This window comes from Syngnathus typhle, linkage group LG5, assembly GCF_033458585.1.
Source record: "Syngnathus typhle isolate RoL2023-S1 ecotype Sweden linkage group LG5, RoL_Styp_1.0, whole genome shotgun sequence".
Classification (NCBI taxonomy): Eukaryota; Metazoa; Chordata; class Actinopteri; order Syngnathiformes; family Syngnathidae; genus Syngnathus; species Syngnathus typhle.
Window position 1 is genome coordinate 15,782,602 of NC_083742.1, and position 21,134 is coordinate 15,803,735.

The 21,134-nt window shown below is 44.6% G+C and overlaps 1 protein-coding gene across 1 annotated transcript in view; it reads right to left on the reverse strand.

Moving 5' to 3' along the window:
• Positions 1 to 20,636, reverse strand: part of si:dkey-215k6.1 (transmembrane protein 132B) — an 84,387-nt gene extending 63,751 nt beyond the window's left edge. The window contains exon 1 of the mRNA XM_061279864.1: positions 20,077 to 20,636. Coding sequence (XP_061135848.1) covers positions 20,077 to 20,176 — 100 coding nt within the window. The 5' untranslated portion in view covers positions 20,177 to 20,636. The remainder of the gene's footprint in view (positions 1 to 20,076) is intronic.
• Positions 20,637 to 21,134: the final 498 nt, after the last annotated feature.

Consider the following 21,134-nt stretch of genomic DNA (forward strand, 5'->3'; position numbering starts at 1 on the left):
GTGAGACGCTCTGGCGACGTGATTTGGGCCCCGGGTTTGGGAGGGGGGGGGGTAATAAATCGAGCCAACAGTGTCTCGGCCTCAGCAAACTCGGCAGCCGACGCAGCAGCTCGAGAGAGAACCTCTCAAGCTGAGCAGAGTGGGTCAGGCTCGAGATCGCCTGGCTGGCTGTGAATCACATAGAAGCCCCACCAAAAAAAAAAAAAACACCCAGCGTTCATCCACACTGGCGAGAGCCAACAAAAAGTTGCTGGTGGAAAAAAAAAAAAAAAAAAGGACTCTCAGCCTGGACAGACTGAATGGAGCAACGGGAATCCGGCCGAGCAGAGAAGGAAGTGATGACGACCATCCATTCGATCACAAGCCACAACAAAGTGCAGACTTCCTATCTTTTTCGGACATGGCTTCATGAGCCTTTTTTTTTTTTTTTTTGCCTGCAAATTGAGACAAACTGCTCCGCTTTGGACTTAAAAGTGGCAGTGATGCACATTAAATGCAGCCTGCTCAAGTACAAACAAGATTTGAAATATCTGCTTCGCAAAACATGTTCATTCGATTGACAAATTGTGACATACAATAACATGTGACGGTAATGCGCTTTAAACGCGGCCCGTCTAAGCGCATGTCACTTCAAATGTCATGTTCTCATCTTTGCTCAAACACGTCAGTTTGCCGCATTTGATGGACAAAATTACACGGCCAATAGTGTTTCCACTGCAGGTAGCAGTAAGGTGCATTAAAGCGCAGCCCTTCTAAATGACATAAAATGTCGTCTACTGAGCCCAACTCGTCCATTCCATTGACAAATCACGCCGCGGAAGACAATCGTGTCCCATTACAGCGATAACGCAGATTCAATGCGTCATTTAAAATGCCATCTTAGCTAAGCATGTCCGTTTGACTTGTTTGATTGACAAATCATGACCTAGCGGGCGATTCTGTTCCATTCCGCTTTGACAAGCGGCCCAAACATGCATCCCGTCTAAGCAGAAACGGTCATCTTAGCGTCTTCTTTGGAAAACACAAAAAAAACTCATTTGGTTGACAAACCATCATTTAGTAAGCAATACTGATCCCTTCCATTTTTGCAAGTCTTACATCTTTTTGAAATACATCTACTTGATTGAAACAGATCTGTTGAATTGGAACACGCAGCCCATCTAAGGAGGGAACTCTGTTTGCTTCACAAGTGCTAATCATGTCCTTTTGGGTAGCGTATTTGCTAAAGAACACAGAGGACATGGCATTGACTGGCTGACATTTGCCCCGACAGCACCAATCATACCCGATCAATCCTAACCTTTACCCCCTTCCCCCCCAAAAAAAAAATCTGCAACATTGATTGAAAGATTTTACATTTAGCCTGGGAGAAAAAAAAAAGAAAAAGATCGCACATCTGTGACCCAAGGGTGATCTTAACACATGAGGTGTGAGCTAACACGTCACATTAGCCATGGCGTGTTGTGATTTGTTTGCCTCCCCTCAAGCATCGCGGCGACTAAACAGAAATGACGGGACGCACTTATAATTAGTCTGCTGATTGACAGAGTGAGGAAAAAGAAAGTTGGATGTGTGATGGAGTTCAGCTCAACTTCAACTTCTGGAAGGAGACTCTGGAAATATCAACTGTGCAACAACAACGTTCATTCACCGTCACTTGTTGCTAGGCAGAATTAATACAAGGTCCCCAAAAATAAGTTTCAATTAAATTCAACCCTCCATCGAATATTAAATAAGCAGCATTAGCATGCACGCTTAAGTCTGACACTATGGATTAAAAAAAAATAAAAAATCAATCACTACTTTTGCATGCATTGTATCGGTGGGGTGTTTCCAAAGCAGCAGCAGAGGTTATGATTTGTATTCTACACACAGTCATTGATACACAGCTATGACTATGCAAGTGTGTGATTCTGTGTGCGCGTGAGAGCGCACTCTCACGTGCGACTAATCCCTCAAAAATGGCTAGGACGTGACGACAGGCAGCGCCGATGTTGATGGATGCGTTCAACCACGGCGGGAACGGTAATTAGCGTCAGAGTCAGCGAGTCCCTAAAGAGATGCCATGATGTGACGCCATTTGTCTTATATGAAAACAAAAAAAATAATACATTTAAAAAAAAATGGAAATTAGCACTCTGTTGTTGTAAAGTCACACGAGAGCACACTGATAAGTTATCCTGAGTTGGACAATTCCGCTGCCAGAGCTTGTTTAAGATAATAGCTGGAAATTTGCTAGGCAGGCATGAGTAGACCAACAAAAGTCATGACCTCCCAAACCATTTCACTTTTAGTTTTCACTAAACTCCACCTTGGGAGATCTTTGAAAGGCTGTTTCAGTTTGCAAAATCCTCATCAGTTTTGCTTTCAAAGGCCCATCTTTGAGTCATTTTGGCCACTCGCAAGGGTCCCTCAAAGACAAACTTTTGAAAGTTCCCCCCCCCCCCCTCAAAACCACATAGATCAAACAGACAAACCACGGCAAATTAAAAAAAAAAAGGGGTTATCCTGGGGAAAGCGGCAAAATTTGATGATTCGCTGTAAAACGCTAAGCTCCAATAAGTCATATGCCACCATTTCCCAGCGGTCTTGAACACAGCATAGATAGCAACTTCTCGACAATTTTCAGTTACAGGGGAAATCACTGGCGTGTCTTTGCTGCACTGGCTTGTGCGTAAGTGGAAGGCAGGTGAGCATCTCTGCTTCAAAAAAAAAAAAAAAAAAAAAGTGCACAGGTCTGGCTTTGCGCTCATTAAACTTCATTAGCGGGACAGTCAGTGCTTACGCAGAACTGTGTGCATGTGTGTGCGTGTGTGTGAAAGATGGGATGCCACTTGTATTTTAGAGTAGTCAGCACATGCGCTCACATAACGGCTGTTAAAAATACACGTGTGTGCCTTTAAACGGGGCGGGGTGGTGCGAGGATGCAAGGTTGCCGTGGTAACAAAGCGCCCCACCTTTTACAAGCAATACAGAGAGACAAAATATAACGAAAAAAAAAAAGATTCAAGCAAGTCAATCGATGACTTCTCAAAATAGTAAACAACAAGCTAATTGACTAGCTAGCTAACCAAACAGGCATGAAGTAGCCTGATGGTTTCCGAGTGTAATTAACAGCAAAGATGCAATGAGGCAGTAAGCAAGATGGCGGCCTCTCCGAAGCTTGGGCATTGACCGCAACTCGGCTGTCCGCCGACTTCATCTTGTCATTGTTTCACTCGCACCTCACATCTCCTATCTCCTGTGCGTGTCGCCTGAGTCACACCTCCAGTTCCTCGCTGTGTGTCTCTCCCCACGCGTAATCCAAGCCTATCTGGCAACAACACGCCGGTAATCCAACCTTTTCTCCACACACGTAAGAATAGAAAAGGGAACCTATTGAAGGGACTGGTGGATATTGAGGAGTTGTAATGAGCCCCCGGGGTGGGGGGGGGTGTTCTTGATGTCATTTGGATGACCGCCAAACACTCGAGCGTCTGCGACCAATTTTCATGAAGAAATTAAATGAAATCAACATGTTTTTGCCTTTTAAATAAATACTTGCGTCATCCACAAGCAGCCCATAGACGGATCAAATTGTCATATTTGTTGAAATCGCAATTTCGTCATATTGGGGACATTTTTGGAAACGGCTGCCTCGATTGGCCGCTCACCAGTTTTTTTTTTCACCAAAACTAAACGCTACTCAAATGCATCCACTGCTAGGAGAACGAGTTTTGTTAAACCTTCCCCTTCTTTTCATTGAAGTTCAAGAGTTGATTTTCCTCATCTGACCTGAGTGAAAGACCATGAGGACTTTTTCAGCTCCCGATGAAGATATTCATTTTTCTTATTAGAACATTCCTACACACACATTCATATATCCATTAGGAAAACGTTGGTTTATTTTTATTCGTTACTTAAATTTATTATAACTGAACTATTGTTTGAAATAATTTTAATGAACCCATGCTCATGCTAAATACTAGCATGCTAACATATTCCGCTTAACTTCACTTCATGTGACACGCCAGAGTGCGTCGATCGTCCTCAATACATTTGTTTTTGTTCATGAAACGAGCGCGACTCTGACTTCATTTGATCTTTGACGCCAAACTCAGAAGAGCAGACACACACACACACACACAGAGACTGAATTATTGAGTGAGGCCTGGAGAAAAGGACGCTTAGTGTTTATTTCCATGAAATGATTTGACGCCCGTTATTTCACTCTTTTGTTCCAAATCAAATGTGCTTTCTTAAAAGTAGACCTCCCTGCGTTTTTTTGACAGACAGAAAGAAAGAAAATTGCTCGCATGTCAAACTGACTTTGGATCAGTGTGATTTTTGAGTGGGTGGACTCCTGCACTGTTGATATTGGCCGTCCTCTATGCTGCTAATACACACACACAAACACGCACACACACACACACACACACAGTTGCTGACCTGGCAAATGAGGGTTGGCAGGACAAACAAGTCATCAGATGGAAAGTTTGCGGACCACTGTGAGGTCGTACGTAGTTTTGCCCAAATCAAAACATTTATTTCCAAGCAAAAACATCCTTCAACATTATTGCAGGGAGCAGATTGAAGCGGATAAATTACAGGAAAAGTATACGAGTAATCAATTGATATAGATTTTGACCGCTATTTTTATTGTCAAATTTGCCTTTTACTCATGTATTTACCCCAGAAAATCCAAAGAAAAATATACAGAATTTCCACTGCAAAAAAATACATATATATATATCATTTAAATTTGCTGTCCCGGAAAACTATTTCATGCGGGAACAAAAACGTAATTCTCGGAAAAGTGTCAAATTGCAATGGGCTCATCTCTCGAGTGAAAGATCTTTGGGTGCCAAAACACACGCTGACATGCTCATAAAAGCAAAAATGGCCGCCCACTACGACATGTGTGCGCGCGCGCGCGTGATAACTTGTTTGCAGTGTCGCCTCAATAATTCACCAGCTTCTTTTCGCCCCGAGGCGGAGTGCCTTGCGTTGTTCGGAGCAACTTATGTCTTTCAACCACATGCAGAGCAGAGAGAACTTTAAATGGAAGTTCCAATTGCATGTTTTTGTGCCGCCGTATCGCAGAAATCCCAAATTGGGTAATCTGATTAGATGGTCGCAAATTGCATCAGTCGTGCATGATATGACATCATCACTTTCTTTGGTGGCTTGTTTTTCGTGGACTTGCTTTGGGTCGGCTGTTTCCAGGGGTGAACTTCTTTTGACACTTTATTGCAGGTAGGTACAAAGATGTAGTTGTGCTTGTGTGTATCTGTGCGTACGCGTGTGTGTGTCACACATCGCTTCAGGCTTAATTAGAAGCGAGAAGCAAACGTGACAGGCGCTGACCTAATCCTTCATTCATGCAGCATATTTATTTTACAACTCCAAATAAAATGAATGCGTGTGCGCATGCGCTTTATACGGCTTCTTGAAATTGTATCGTCAGTGCGTCGCTTTAATTGTGCAGAGTGACACATCTATTACCCCGGCGTCATTATCAACATCAAGCAGCCTTTCGCACACACGCACACAGACACGCACCCACACACACGGCGTGATTAAAACTGTGCATGTGCGTACGTGCAGTTATGAGCAAGTATTAAAGCTGCCACTCGGCTTTCAAGGCACTCGCTAATATGCCTTTGAAAAGACTCCCCACCACACACACACACACACACACACACACACACGCACACACACACACACAACAAATAAGGCCAGTGACTGTCGTTAGCCACACTTCCCCTCGTTATCTTTCCTTTTAATTGCTCAGCTGGATTTATTTATAGACACACAAACACGCGCAATGTATGCATCGAGAGGACCGTGCTGAGATGTAAAGATACGGCCACAGCAGGGCGAGAAGATGCCGAGATACAGTGACGCTAAGCTGGCGTGACGCAGAGGTGCAACGCCACTGACATGCCACCGGGCTGTGATACCGAGACGAAAGAGCCCCTGATACAAAGGTGCCTTGACAAATGCGGCCAAACGCCGAGAATGCCATTAAGATGCTGAAATATGAAGATGCGGAGACACAAGGTCAGCTACGAGGATGCTGAAATTCGAAAGAGACGCCGAGACTCAAAGAGAAATAAAGGTGCCGAGATGCTCGGATGCTAAGATTGCAAAGTTGCTAACAGATTCGAAGATGCTGAAATGTTGAGATCGTGAGATGACCTGAAGCTGCACTCGTATACTGAGATGCAAAAACAATGAAGTTAAAGGAGGCCCAACGATGCAAAGATGCTAACAAACGAAAAAGATACAAACACGTGTCAGTTCTGAGATTCCGAGATCCAAAAGTCGCAAGTTTCACACCGACGCTCTGCAAGCGGGTCAAAGTGCCACGCACTGGCCCAACTCTGTCAGGGAATAAACAAAGAAATATTTCGTTCGACAAGAGCGCTAGGGCGGCTGTGTACATTGGCAGATTATGTTCACGGGAAATGTGTTCTTTCCGGTGTATGTGTGTGTGCCTTGGCCACCTGGGGTCAGTATAATACAGACATATGCTTGAGGTGAAGGAGACAATTGTTCAATTGTAAAAGAAATATCTTTGCAGAGGATAAAGAATACATGACGTTTGTGAAACATCGCCTGTGCTGAAATTTCAGTTATACATATAGTTTCGATGCTAATTTATTGAGGTTGTCTTGGGCGCTTTGCATTGTCTTAAGCAAAATGGAGTTTGCTCAGGAAAAGCTATGTGGTTGTTCTAGTACCCAAAATGAAACCCACTTTGTTCCTGAACTTCAACTGGGAGTCTACTGAATGACGGCTTGTGTCAAAAAAATCATAAACCGGATCCCGCGCACCTCACTATGCGTTAGCCGCACGCAAACAGAAGCTAATCCAAGGATTTTGTCCTTTAGCAAGTTAGTTTCTCTCCCGCCCGTTGAGGGAAACCCGGCGCGGCGCCACTTAACTTCCGCGCCGTTTGAAGCGCTCGGCTGAGAGCGTGCACAAAGCGTGCAAGCAGCCATTGATCAGAACGCCGAGCAATCAAAGACAGAATTGGAGGAAGGCAATCGATCAAAGAGGCTCCGTCGCATGGAGCGGGAAAAGCTGTTTATTGAAAAGAAAAAAAAAAAGAAGAGGCTTTTTATCAAACTCGACAGCCACACACACGCACACATACACATACACACACACACAGCGATTGAAGCAAAACAAACACACACACACACACAGCAGGGCTTTGACAGGATGGTGCCCACGCAGCCAAAACACAGACATGCCGACACACAAGCTGCAAAGGGAGACGGAGGTGGGAAAACCAGGACAGGAGAAACAAAATAAAAATGAAAAAAAAACGACGACGAACGAAGATTCTACATTTAGGAGCAGGGAAAAAAATGGCCCTAAATAACCTCATGGAGCGTTTGATTGATCTCTAGGTTCTTGGTTGTTATTTTATTTTTGTTTTGAAAAAGGTCACTTTTCAAAATATCACACTTATTATTATAGTTATAAAAATGGAGTTAAACAATTTGATGATAAACAAAAGTTTTGATTGCAAAAACAAAGTCAGTTTTTTGTTTGTTTGTTTTTTAAATCAAATATTCAATTATTAAATCCAAAAAAAGGACATTTGTCAATACAAAATTGGAATAAAAAATTGACAGGATGCGACTGAATTAAATCAATTTGGAGTTGAGATGAACTCACTTAATCTTTTGTAAAACTGCAAACGGCGTTGTGATTATATTTTCTGCAAGGAAATCAGGTTACAAAAGCCAATCAGCATAAACACAAAGTTCTCCTGTCAATCACAACCACAAAAGTGGAAAAGTAGAGCAGCGAGGAGGAGAGGCGACAAATTTATTATTGTTGAGAAAAAAAAAAAGGAAAGATAGCTGCTGCTTCTCTGCTAACAAGGAGTCGTTGCCGGGCGTACGCGCTTTCAAACCACTTCCTGTGAACTAGTCGCCGTCTTATTTTTATCGCATATGACGCCAACAACTTTTGCCGACACTTTGAGGCGGGAAAGTTCAGCCGGAGTTGAAGGGGTGGCGGCAGCAGCAGCAACGGACAGATAAGATCAGAATTAACAAGCAAAAAAAAAAAAAATGGCCTTACATGAAATGAGACGCTTTGATGTGTCATTATTGTTACTACGACGACGACGACGATGGCGGATGCTTTCCGAGTGCGCCGGGCTGTGGGTGGGTGCGCGGTTGTGGGAAAAATCGTCAATTTTTTCTGCGCAAATTAAAATCGTCCTTTGTTGAATGTTTCACGTGGCAAATTGTCATTTGGCCACACTAGCAGGTGCGAGCGAACAAGCTAGCATTTGGCAAAGTGACGGAGCAGAAGCGGCGTCAGATGTTGTTTTTCAGGAACATCCTCCCCCTTCTTTGTTCGCTTTTGCCGCTCGGGGAGGCGAAAGCGCCGGCAAGCCAAAAAGCCGGCCCATCGCCACAATAACGTGAGGAAATGAGAGTCAATGAAGAAAAGGCGGCCAGACAGCCACCAAAGGAAATGAGGAAGAAATGAAGAGAGCCAGGAGCTTTGATAAGGGACAACGCAGCCCGGCAGGTGCAAGAAGCTTTTCTTTCATCTTCCTCCACGTCTTCATCCTCATCTCCCTCGCCCACTAGCTGCAAAAATGCCAAACGTGACACTCCACCCGCAATTTGTTTCGCCGTACTGCATTAAACGCCAGGATGAGGTAATGCTTGCACGAAAGAAGCGAAATTGCGATAAGATGCACGTAGTGCAGTATGCAGGGTCTTCTGGCTTCTGTCCCTGACTTGGACTGGAACATCGTGCCCACAAAAAAAAATCACAAATCATTGATTTCCACCAAAAACCAGATCATGAATTAAAAAAAAAAATGACGAAAATGGTACATGCTCATTTTTGCTAGCACGTCTATGATGTTTTGCATCATAGTTTAGCATCAAGCTAAAGGAATTTGGGAGTATTGATGAGCCATATGCTGCTTACAAAGATGAACTTTATAAGTTTCTTCGTCGAAGAGAAAAGGACAAGACAAAATATATATTTGTAATCAACATTCTTTTCTATTTGGTGAGTCACTTTTACAGGAAGGTCACAGGGAGGTCACAGGAAAGCAAGATGGCCGGCGAGGCACCTTTAATTGCCACCGACTCATTTTTCTTCTCTCGTCTTTCACGTCTAACGTGTTGCGTCTGCACGCACACTGGGATGTTGGCGAGTGTGTGCGCGTGCGCACGTGTATGTGCGCACATACATGCACAGCTGTCGAGGAGGGGATGAGGACTAACGATACCAATGTATCATTGTGTGTGTGCGCCTACGTCCCGTCTGACAGAGAAGTTCCCTAATTGTGGATAAAATATGGCAGCGCACAGTTGGCCAACTCATCACTAATGAAAAAAAAATAAAATTTACACACCAACCACGTGTGTGTGTCACGCACGCAATGTTGACAGTCGCCAGTGGTAGAAAGACGACAATCATGCCTTTTCGTGTGTGAGACATCAGAACAACTTTGTGAGCCCCCCAAAAAAGTTGATACCAGGCCGAGAAAACATTGCCTTGCTGATCACACACACACACACACACACAGACGCACACACAACCACAAACTATTAATCCGTGTGTAGATGGTGAGCGCACACGTCCAACAGATTTTTAACATTGTTAATGACATGTTCTCAAATTTAAAAGAAAAAAGTAGTCAATATTACTTTGCTTTCTGAAAAAAAAAAAAAAAAAAATCAGCTTTAATATTTCTGTTTCGTTTACAACAGAGAAAATCAGATTTTGTGTTTTGGCATTTTGCTTCCTTACGAGAATGTCTGACATCCCGCTGCAAACAAGGCATAGGAGTGCGTGCGTGCGTGAATGTGAGAGAGAAAGCGAGAGAGAGAGAGAGCAAGAGAGAGAGAGCAAGCGAGAGAGAGGCAACACTGTAGGGCATCACCTTGGCAAAGGTATTAAATCTTTTTCATCCTCTCCCTGGGCTGTCGGCAGAAGCGGGAAGACAGATTTACTTTCTCTCGCTCTCTTTCTCTCTCTCGGACTTCCACACTCACACACACGCACGAGCGTATCTCAACATGTTCCTAGTAAAGTGTCAGCGGCTGACACCAGGCAGAACAATTCAGCCTGGCAGGTACTGAATACACACCAAGAAAAAAAAAAAAGCCTTCAAAAATAGCACAAACGTGAAGTAGTGGCACACTTCCCCAACAGGAGCGAGCGGGAAGTGTCCAAATACTTTTGGCTGCGGTCTTTCAGCATCGTAATGTCATCGTGGGTGTGTGTGTATGTGTGCGTGTGCGTGTGTGTGTGTGTGATCAGCAAGGCAATGTTTTCTCGGCCTGGTATCAACTTTTTGGGAGGGCTCACAAAGATGTTCTGATGTCTCACACACGAAAAGGCATGATTGTCGTCTTTCTACCACTGGCGACTGTCAACATTGCGTGCGTGAAGGTCATAGAGGTCATTTCAAGGAGGCCTTTGAAAAGGTGAACCCGACGCATGTTAAAAGGATGACGGCGGCCGTGAAAAGACGCCGACTGTCCTCTCGAAATTTGTCCCGATGAAGAATTCACGACGCGTCAATAAAGGGGTCGGCGGCGACCGGCGCCAGATGTTCCCCGTCTACGTGCTTTGGTGCTGATTTAACACCATGGACCCCAAATGGACCTTTCTTCTCACATTCCACGGGAATTATGTTTGTTAAATTTCATTTCCACTTGCAAAAATGTCATGGTTTGCTTTTCTCCAACTGTATTTTCATTTCATTCTGTCTAAAATAAATCCCCTTGCCATTTAAGTACAAATGGAGGCTTCAACTGAGCTCTTGGCAAGTAGACGGTGACAAACGAATCAAACCCAGACGCAGGAATCCAAAAGTCCATTTTGCCGTTTGTGACTTTGATTACAGCAGCATTACATGAATAACTTCTCAAGCAGGTTAAGCTGCCACTTTGTCTCACGCTCGTTGAATGCTAATCAGCAGATGTCATCACGCACTTAAAGAGCGGCCAGGAGGATAAGCTAGCGCAGGTGCTTGCTTCTTAAAGGCTAACACACCGAGTGGATTGGAGCAGAGAGGGGGACAAAATAAGGAAAGACGAGCGGCGGCGCAGCCTGCCAAGGCGGCAACAGACGTGCGGATTGGAAAAAGGAAAAAAAAAAAAAAGGCAAAAGAAAAAGTGCTCGTCCTCGCGCTCACCCCGGCTAATATCGCTGGGGCCGTTTGTCTTGTTAGCCGTTTCATTTCTCCAATCTGCACGCTGATGACAGCAACACGCACCTTACCTGCCTCATCTCACTTTTGTGGGGGACTGACGCAATAAAAAAAATTTAAAAAAAAACTGCCGCAGCAAACTCACCACTCACGGCAACAACAAGGAAGGATGAGACTCCTGTGAGAACGGCAAGACTTTTTGGAGCGGAGACAAGACCGGGACAAGACCGAGACCCAACGTAGGCTCAGTGACCCATTAATTGAACAGCAGCAAATCAGCTCTGGTATTGACCGGTGTCCACAAAATCCCAAGACTGGCCAGTGCAAGACCGGAACACGACCAACACCTTTAAAATGTGATCTGGAGACCATCATCAGAACACGGCTCGGTTTGGTCAACATCTTACTTGCTGGTCAGCACTCGCCTAACTTCAGATTGTGCTGCAACTATGACCTCTATTTTAGGTGCATTCAAAAAAATCAACACAATCCTTTTAATTTGAGTTGCAAAGCACCGAGGCGACCGAGTTTCCGATTGTAACTCGGCCTTTGTATACGTTGCAAGACTTGGTGTGGGGCCTGCGGCTGTCCATGGTGCTGATTCCACCCAACGTGAACGGCAGAGACAATAAGACCAAAGGTATTCTCCAGGCATGAATCATTCAAACAAGGCACCCTGGAGGGAGAACAACGCACCAACATACATGAGTGTGAGGTCGTAAATGGGAAGCGCTTTCTTCACTTCCTGTCGAGGGAATGGCTCCTGATTCTTGTGTCCACAATTTGTTTCCACCAATCAAATAGGATAAAGTAGTAACTCTTGCTCTGAAGTTGCTAGCCTGGGAGCAAAAATGCGGGTTGCAAAGTAGGAAGCTAGCTAGGTCCAGTAGGTGGCTAGGGAGGTAGCTCGCGTAACAAGTAGCGAAAAAGGCAGCGAGGTAGGTCACTAGGCAGCTAAAATGAAGGTACCCCAGTTCGCAAGAAATGGCCCGGAAGTATTCGTGGCAACTTTGACTTTTGCCTTGAACAATCAATAAGGTACCATCCATCCATTTTAATTAAACTGTTAGTAATTTTGCATCGTAATAACTTCAACAACACGTGAAACTAATCATTTAAATTTTAAAAATAAATAGATGAATTAAAATATTTAAAAAAATTAAATTTTAAAATAAACATGATTTACAAATTTATGTGAACTCGTTCTAATAAAATGAAAGAATCAAAGTCAAAAATGACATCCTGAAATGAAAATTTAAGGGGAATCTTGAGGAGCAAATGGTGGCTGGATGACAATGGGGAAGACCACGGGCGGGGGTGGGCGGGGGGCGAGAACAGCAAAGCGATGAAGAGGTGGGAGTCCTTATCGGGAAAAAGCAGACACCTTTATCTGCCTGCCCTCCAGTCCCACACGTGCGCAAGCACGCGTTTGCACACACACAAAGTCATCAGCGTGACACTACTGAGCGTTAGCCATTAGCCAGGTAATGGCACACAAACATCACCAACCCAACGACAAAAGTATCGGGACGCGTGCGAGCCTTTGGGGGAGTACTGCGCTGGACCACAAAATGTCAAGCAGCACTGAGCACACAAGAAATGCTTGCGGGGATTTTGTCAGCGGCCTTTGGGTGCGTTGTTGCTCAAGGCACGTCAAGTGAGTTAGCATAACATCCGAGCTAATTTCCATTAGCCCGTCAAAGACATTTCTCAGGTTTTGTTACCGTGAAGCTAGCTGACTTGAATTCGACCAAGTATTTTTCATATTCGAACATGTCTCGAATATGTTTATTTCTCTATCCTTTTTTTGTAAACAAAAAATATTACCATTTGCATCTTTGTAAACGAAAAAGTAAAGATTTGCCCTGACTAAAATTCTAATTTGTTTTGCTATCTCTTGGGTCAGGGTGGAATTTATCATTTGACAGAGCCCCACCCACCTGGGTCAACAAAAAATGGGAAGCAAACAGAGCGGAGCGCTCCCTCGCCGCACCCACAGGTCCCATTTTGAGGCCATGAATAAGCATTAGCAGCCAACAAAATGTCAGCTAGCACGAGGGGGGCTAGCACTGCCCAAACGCAAATGTCAGAGGCCTGTGTCCAGTAATGCATCTGATGGAGAGAAGAGGGCAAATGTCAGCTGTCCCTCAAAACGGCAGCGCCGAGCCGCAACTTCCGCTGAAAACACCGCTTGAGTGACTCAAGGCTCTTTGTTATTGTTTCTTACGACGCTTTGTGGTTGAGGGAAGACGTGCAGCAGGGAACATTTTAGTGGAGCGATTACGTTACAATAACATTTGCGAAAAATATTTGATTTGGGCAAAGTTGGAAAAAGATATTTTCAATTTCAGCAGTTTCTTTTTTTACATTTGACATGGAAAATGTTTAATTCGAAATGTTTTCATTTCATCATTCATGTCATTTAACATGTAGTGTCTCACTCGATGCACAATTTTAGCTTCTTTAATTCCTTCCTTTCATATCGTCCTTGTTTGCCTTCCTCGATGCTCATTTCCTCTTCCACCCTCCCTCCCTTCGAAGAGTGTACATTGTAGCATCTTTTGGAACACCTCGTCTGATATGTAGTGCGTGTGTGTGTGTGTGGTGGAGAGAGCAGTGGCGATGGATGCATCAGGAGGCCCCGCCGCCACGTCGAGGTCACAACCGTCAACACCGGCCTGTGCTGCCATCACCACAATCACACACACACGAGTCAAACACTTAAGCAAAGAAACGCACGCGCACACACACACAGACTTTGGACGACCTGCAAAAGTTGTCATATATTATTAGATGGCACGGGAGCTCTCGGCCATCTCAGGTGAAGCCGGCGGCGTTTTGCCTAAGGAGCCCCCTCCCCTATTTGCATAACGAGCTCCCCTATCTGCACATCTAATTAGAAGGCCGGCGTGCCCTCGGGCTTGGTTAATTGGTTAAGGAGGACGTGCACGGCCGCGGTTAGCGGGATGCTAATCACTTTGCGGCTTCCTTGACAAACGAGCGCAGGAGGACCAGCTTCCCCGGGCTCCGCATTTGTGTTTCAACGGACGCTTTCCATGTGTTCGAACATGCGTGCGAGTGCGTTAAAAAAAAAGGTTGCCTTTTCATTGACAGCTCGGCGCTTCCGTATAGATTGTCGTGGTCAGTTGGCTGCTCATTTCTGCTGCGCACAATGCTGGTCATTAATAGCACAGCAGAGATGCTCGCCAAAGCAAAGTGTTCCGCTCGCTACAGCCGACAGACCCTCACTCACCAATTTCGCGGCCACCGGGAGGCGACGATGTGCGTGGCATGCCGCCGCCTGCAGGCTGCTGAGTTTTTGCACCTCCGCCTCGCTTCTCAGTCAGGCCTCCTCTTCAATCTTTTTTTTTTTCTTTTTGGCTCATCTCTTCCGCCGCCCCAATTCTCATTTCACACCACAACAACTGCCTTCATCCCATTTTTTTTTTCTTCTCGCACTCGTTGGCCTCGTCTGGCCTTTTAATGTCCCCACGCACTTTTTCCTCCTTCCTCCTCCTCCTCGCCGCAGCGGGAATGTAGCGGATGCCATCGAGTGTTGTCGCCTATCCCCCGGCAACAGCCCCCCCCCCCCACACACACACACACACACCTTGCTTGAATACAAGGAGCTGGATCACAGACACACCCAGACACACACACTACCCAAATGGGATTAGATTGTGCCTCCCTTGCACATTTTTGCTCCTTTGGAGACGTGTTGACTGACCACGGGCAAGCTGGCCAATGGGAGACCAATGGTGGGGGTAGGGGGGGGGTGTCCGGTTTAAGGTCAAGTGTTTTATCGTACTTGCATATTTTACATTTTTTAGCAATATTTGTGTATTTTTTAGCTAATATTTTGCTTTGTGTTCTGATGTTTTTAATATGTAGATGAGTTTGAACTATTATAGGGGAATGATTTTGACTTTCAATAGGATTGTTGTTTGGTGGTTTGTTTTGGGAATCATTTTGTCATGTTTATTATTTTCTTCTGTAACATTTTGTTACAGAAGATTTTGTACATTTTGTTATGTATTTTTTCCTCACACACTTTTTGTTGCAATCATTTGACTTTTTTGTCCAACTTCTGTTGTATTATTTAATATTCATCAGATATTCTTATTTTCATTGACTTTTTGTAAATATTTTCATGCCTATTTTCATCTTATATTTCTGTTATTTACAAAAAAAAATGTCACCCTCATACTTTGCCTGCTTCACTTATTTTCACTCTTGTATGTTCTTTTTTTTTTTTTTTTTATGATGCCACTGCAGCAACCTCAAAGGAGAAAGGAACCACCTGTGAGTGTCGGATCTTCTGCAAACTTTGATGTTAACTTTGTGGATGAATTTGTGGAGGAAAAGGTTACTCGTCCTCATCTTGCCCTTTTTGCCATCCTGTCTTTTATCTTTGTGTTTGTTTCTCATCAAATGAGGGGGGGAAAAAGCCTTTGTCCCGCTTTTCATCACCTTCATTCATTTGGCGACACCTTCTTGCGCCTGCCCCCGCTCGCCTCCTCGGGGCAACATTCCTGTGAGAGAGTGTGCCCCACATCCAAATGATTTTCTATTAGCGCCTGCGCCTGTTAACAGCGCTGCGTTTGATGACGCTAATCAAATTGAAAACCTTCATCTCACCCGCCTCATCACCCCGAAAGCGCCTCTCGTTCGTATGTGCAAAAATCAATAGTCTGCTGTTCTGTGCCGGTCGTAAACAAGTGTCCAATCTGAAGTGCTCTGATTTCTTCCCACTGCAGATAATGGAAAGAGAAAGAAAGTGCAGCACCGGCTAGCGTGAGGGACCTGGCCAGCCTGGCCCACCGAAGCAAAAATCCAGGTAGAACCGACACGACACAAGCAAGCACATCAGTGTGACAAGGGATACGCCGAGGTCAAGCTTTTCGGCCATCCGTCGGAAACCGGGGATTCTCATTCGGAAATTCCTAAACTGAATTGAGGGCCTGGTACATGTCTGCCTGCGGCAAAATGATTGGCTGCTGCGCCGCCGCTGAATGTAGCGTTGCCTGGATGCAGCAACCACTGCAACATCTCAGCTCATCACCTCATCTCACCACATCAGTACGGCACTAATATTTGTTGTCTTGCACAGAGTACAAATTATATGTGACACGGGGGAGCGTGATCAGCAAATACAGGGGAAAAACTTCATAAACTGTCCAAAACGCTGATAAACTTTCAATAAATGTCTCCTATGAAAAACGGGCTGCAAATGGCAGAAAACATGACCCCCCCCCCCTCCCAAAACCTGCTAAGATATTTTAGAAACTGCAAAAACACAAACATTGAACAAAACAAAAACAAAAAATCTGCAAAGCTCAAGTGCCAATATGCGGGGATCTATGTGTTGCTGCTGCACCGTTTGTGTGCCATGGGCCACACAAATGACACGTCAATCAAAGATGACGATTCTTTCATCATCCACACCACTAGGCGCTGCTGTTGGCACCTCACAAACACATTCGAGTTGAAAGATTGTGCATTTAATCAACGTAGCCTTTAAATCCCAACACGCGCGCGGTCATTACTCGCACACGCTGATAAATGACATCGGATTAAAATTCTATGTTAATCCATTACGAGTCCCGTCTGAGTCATCTTGTCGTAATAATGATCCACCGCGTGCGTGCGCGCACACACACAGTCAAGTGAAGCTAATGTAAAGGGAAATGTGGTGCTGATTAATGCAACTTTGAACCCTGCAGACATGACAAACTACCCCCCGTACTCACACACACACACACACACAGGAAGTGACACCCAACCCTCCACTAATCAGCGTGTGAAAAAGGCAAGACTTTATGCTCTGGCGCAGTTGCTCAGATCAGAACTTTGGTTTGACCCGTTGTCATCTTACGCACACTTGTGTCAAAAGTGAATCTGAAATACCGTTTTTTTCCGTGTATAGTGCGCAAAATTTTACTAATTTATTGTCCTAAAATCTGGGGTGCGCATTATACATGGGTACAAAAAAAAAAAAAAAAAAAAAAATTTTTTTTTTTAATTTTTTTTTTTTTTTTTTTTTTTAAGTCCCAATGATCGTCACACACGCAGGGAGGCAATGGGTCCCATTTTTATAGTCTTTGGTATGGTCTTAACTAGGCTGGATGTAATTTTTTTTGTTGGCGTTGATTTCTCCGACTGCCCGTAAACGCACCACCGCGCTTCGTGCGCGCACGGGACAGCAAACGAGCAGGTGATCGAGCAAGCGTCTGATACGAGAGCATTGCGGTCGCATGGAGCGTGTTTGAAGTGAACAGCAGAGAAGAAAGGCAAAGTGTTGTGAAATAAAATGCACAGAACGGATGCGCAAGACACGTCAGCTATATAAAGAGCGAGAGTTGTTTTCTTCCTATTAGTTTCAATTCACAGTTTAATTAGCAGTTTCAATCAGCAAATAACAAAATGCGTATTACAGGTAATATTTTATTTCACAACACTTTGCCTTGTTCCTTTCGTCTCTGCTGTTCATCCTGAAACACAAAGGCGCTCTTTAAGCAATGCGACAGTGAGCGCCCGGCGCGCTGCGGTTGCGCGACCGCACCAAATTAAGCTCCCTGCGCAGTGCGCACTGAGGTCCACTTAAATTTTAGAAAGTACATCAGGACTTTAAAAATATCTTCTAAATTTCAGCGACGGCTCTGTCACAATAATCGACCAGCCCGGTGCAGTTGGGCGGTCGGCGGCGCGCTACGGTTGAGCGTTCTCTCGCGCCCTCTCTCTCTCGCTCTCTCTCGCTCTCGCACACACGCAAACCGGATATCATACGGAGGCCGCCATTACAGATGCGCAGAACGGATGAGCAAGACACGTCAGCTATATAAAGAGCGAAAGTTCAGTTCTCTACCTAAATCCGTATTACAGGTAATATTTTATTTCACAACACTTTGCCTTGTTCCTTTCTTCTCTGCTGTTCACTTCAAACACGCTCCATGCGCACGGAGCGCGGTGGTGCGTTTATGGGCAGTCGGAGAAATCAACGCCAACAAAAAAAATTACATCCAGCCTAGTTAAGACCATACCAAAGACTATAAAAATGGGACCCATTGCCTCCCTGCGTGTGTGACGATCATTGGGACTTAAAAAAAAAAAAAAAAAAAAAAAATTAAATTTTTTTTTAAAAAAAATTCATAAAAATTGGGTGCGTATTATACATGGGTACAAGCTTTTTTCCAGCATCAGCATGCCATTTTTAGGGGTGCGTACTATACATGGGGGCGCACTATACACGGAAAAAAACGGTAAATCACATGTGGTGTGTGCACTGTTGTCCAAGCCAAATCTGGTTCCAAATTTGATTCAACTTGATTTTGCCTTATTACGTGTGGTGTCTACATTGCGACCAATCTCGAGGAAATCCAGATTACATTTCTTTTGATGCTGCAGTACATGGATTGGGAAAGGTGTCCTTTTTTTGTTTGTTTGGTTTTATACTGCAACAGAAAAAGTGTCGAGCAAATGGCACAAAGCAACTATTGAAATACAAATTCAATCCAATTAGATGAAAACAAATTACCCAATTCACACACGTACCAAAGCCAAAATGGACCTCAGATGTTCCAGATTTCATACTTGGTGATTCAACTTTTTAGTGTGTGTGCCAACTCAGCCCCAGCTGTTGTGTTCAATGACCAATGACTGACCCCCCCCCCCCCAACCCCGCAACCGCGTGTAATCGCTGCACTTTTTCTTCCGGTCTCAAGCCAGCGCAGATCAGCACGTCCCGTTAAGTCTCCAGCGAAGCGTAAGTCGGGTTTGATTAGCACGCACTCGCAAAAGATGTCACACTCTGTATCCAAGTACAACACTGGTGAGTATGGTAAAAGTACTACCGATTTAATTCCTTCATTTAAGTATAGTAACAAGTAGAGACATAGGTGGCACTCTTTCTCTTTAGTCAAAGTCGATATTACGTTCAAAAGACATTAGTATTAGAATAAAATAGCATTAGTACTGATTCAACTCTTGGACTTAAGAAAAACAAAACAAATATGAGGAAAAGAGAACAGAAATGTATTAAAGGACAACAAGAACCATTTTGCTGTCAATCCCAAAGCTGGTAAAGAGACTTTAACTGCATACTTCATGAGAAGTGAAGATACCTTCATAGTCAACTCTTTTAAAAATGACTGAAAAGCACATCAGTACAAAAGTGAAACATGAATTGTACGGCCAGTTGCGAGCGGTGCCAAGAGTACTCTTTGTTGTAGAAGAGACGTGTAAAATAAATAATAATAATAATAATAATAATAATAATAATGCAAAGACTTGAAATGTAACTACTGCTTCAACTCTTGTACTTTAAAAAACCCTGCGTTAAAAACAAATAAAATATTCGAGCAGTTTGTCAGATCTGTTGCCACCCACGATATTGTGACGTCGCATCAAGCTGACCAGACGAAAGAGTACATTCTCTTTTTTTATCAGAATAGTTCCAATTTGCTTTGCAAAATGCACAATAACACACACACACACACACACACTAATCTGGCATCGGGCTGTTACACAGCAACACGTCATTGGCATGCGCACGTGCCAATGTCGTTACACAGAACGCGAGCATTTCAATTTAGTAATAAATGTGAACGCAGACCGTCTCAGGTTTTGACGACAAGTTTTTATGCTTTTGTTATGCGCAGGAATTCCGTCGACCAATTCACCACCGCGATTATGCCATTATCCATCCAAATAGTCACGTGATGGCGTGTCTTTTGCGTGCACAAGACACTTTTTGCAAAACGTGTGTTGGCTACAAAACCTCCGTTCAAAAAGTGCGAAAATGTTCGGTGCAAAAAGGTTTACCAAAAACAAAAGCGTTCAAATGCATAAGACGCATCACGTCAATAATTCTGCTGAACTTTTCCTACCTTCGCATAAGACGAGCATCAGAGTCCAGATCCAGAAGGTCGCGCGTCCTCGGAGTGCACCTCCGACTCCTCCCGCAACTCTCGGCCGGGGAGCCTCCATCCTTCTTCGGTCCCGTTTGGATGAGGCCACTCGATTCCCGCCGGCCAGGGTAGCCGATCGCGGGCGAGGGGAGCCCGTCTGCACCTGCGCGTCTCCTCGGTGGCGGAGCAAAGGCGCTGGAGCGACTAAGGGGAGCGGCAAGACGCCGTCAGCAACCTCATGGCGGACTTGAGTGGAACTCTTTACGATCCCTAATGGGGGGGGGGATTGGAGCGGAACCGGATTCGATGGGGAAAATGGCGAAGCTCCACTTTGCGTTTACAATCCCAAGTTCAAACACCTGCGAACAAGTTCACAAGACAAAAACCAAAACAGTCAACAAAAGTCCAGTGTCCAACTGCCACCAAAAGTGCGTCACGTGATTTGAATACATCCAAACGGGCTCAGAATGAGGATGTTGAAAATGATGAGGATGGTGCGCTCCTTCTCGCCACCCAACAGACACTGTGCTGCTCTAGCGCGGGGCTCCAACTACAACTCCGGTGAGCGAGCGGGTGCGCGAGCGTGACAAATACAGAGCGAGCGAGAGAGAGAGAGAGAGAGAGAAAGTGTGTGTGTGTGTGTGCGTGCGTGCGTGCGTGTGCTCGCGCGCACGTGCGTGCACGTCAAGTCGAGAGTGGATCAGACGCGGCATGGAAGGAGGAGGGTGCATACGGCGATAAGGGGGGTGGGATTTGGCAATCGGACTGACATTTAAGACACGAGGGTTTGTGTGTGTGTCTGTGGGGGGGGGGGGGACTCAGGCGTGCTCATTCAACTTCATGACAGGCATGTATAAACTTCGGCAGTTAGTATATATTATTTTAATTTCAGTTTATATGCATTCCATGTTTCATACTATAATGCAGGAATAATATAATACTGTTGGATTCTCAAAGTATTATTAAATGCCTGAAATGGTATTGTTTTACTTCAAAGGGTTCTATATTAGTTCTTATATTCTTAAGAATATATAATT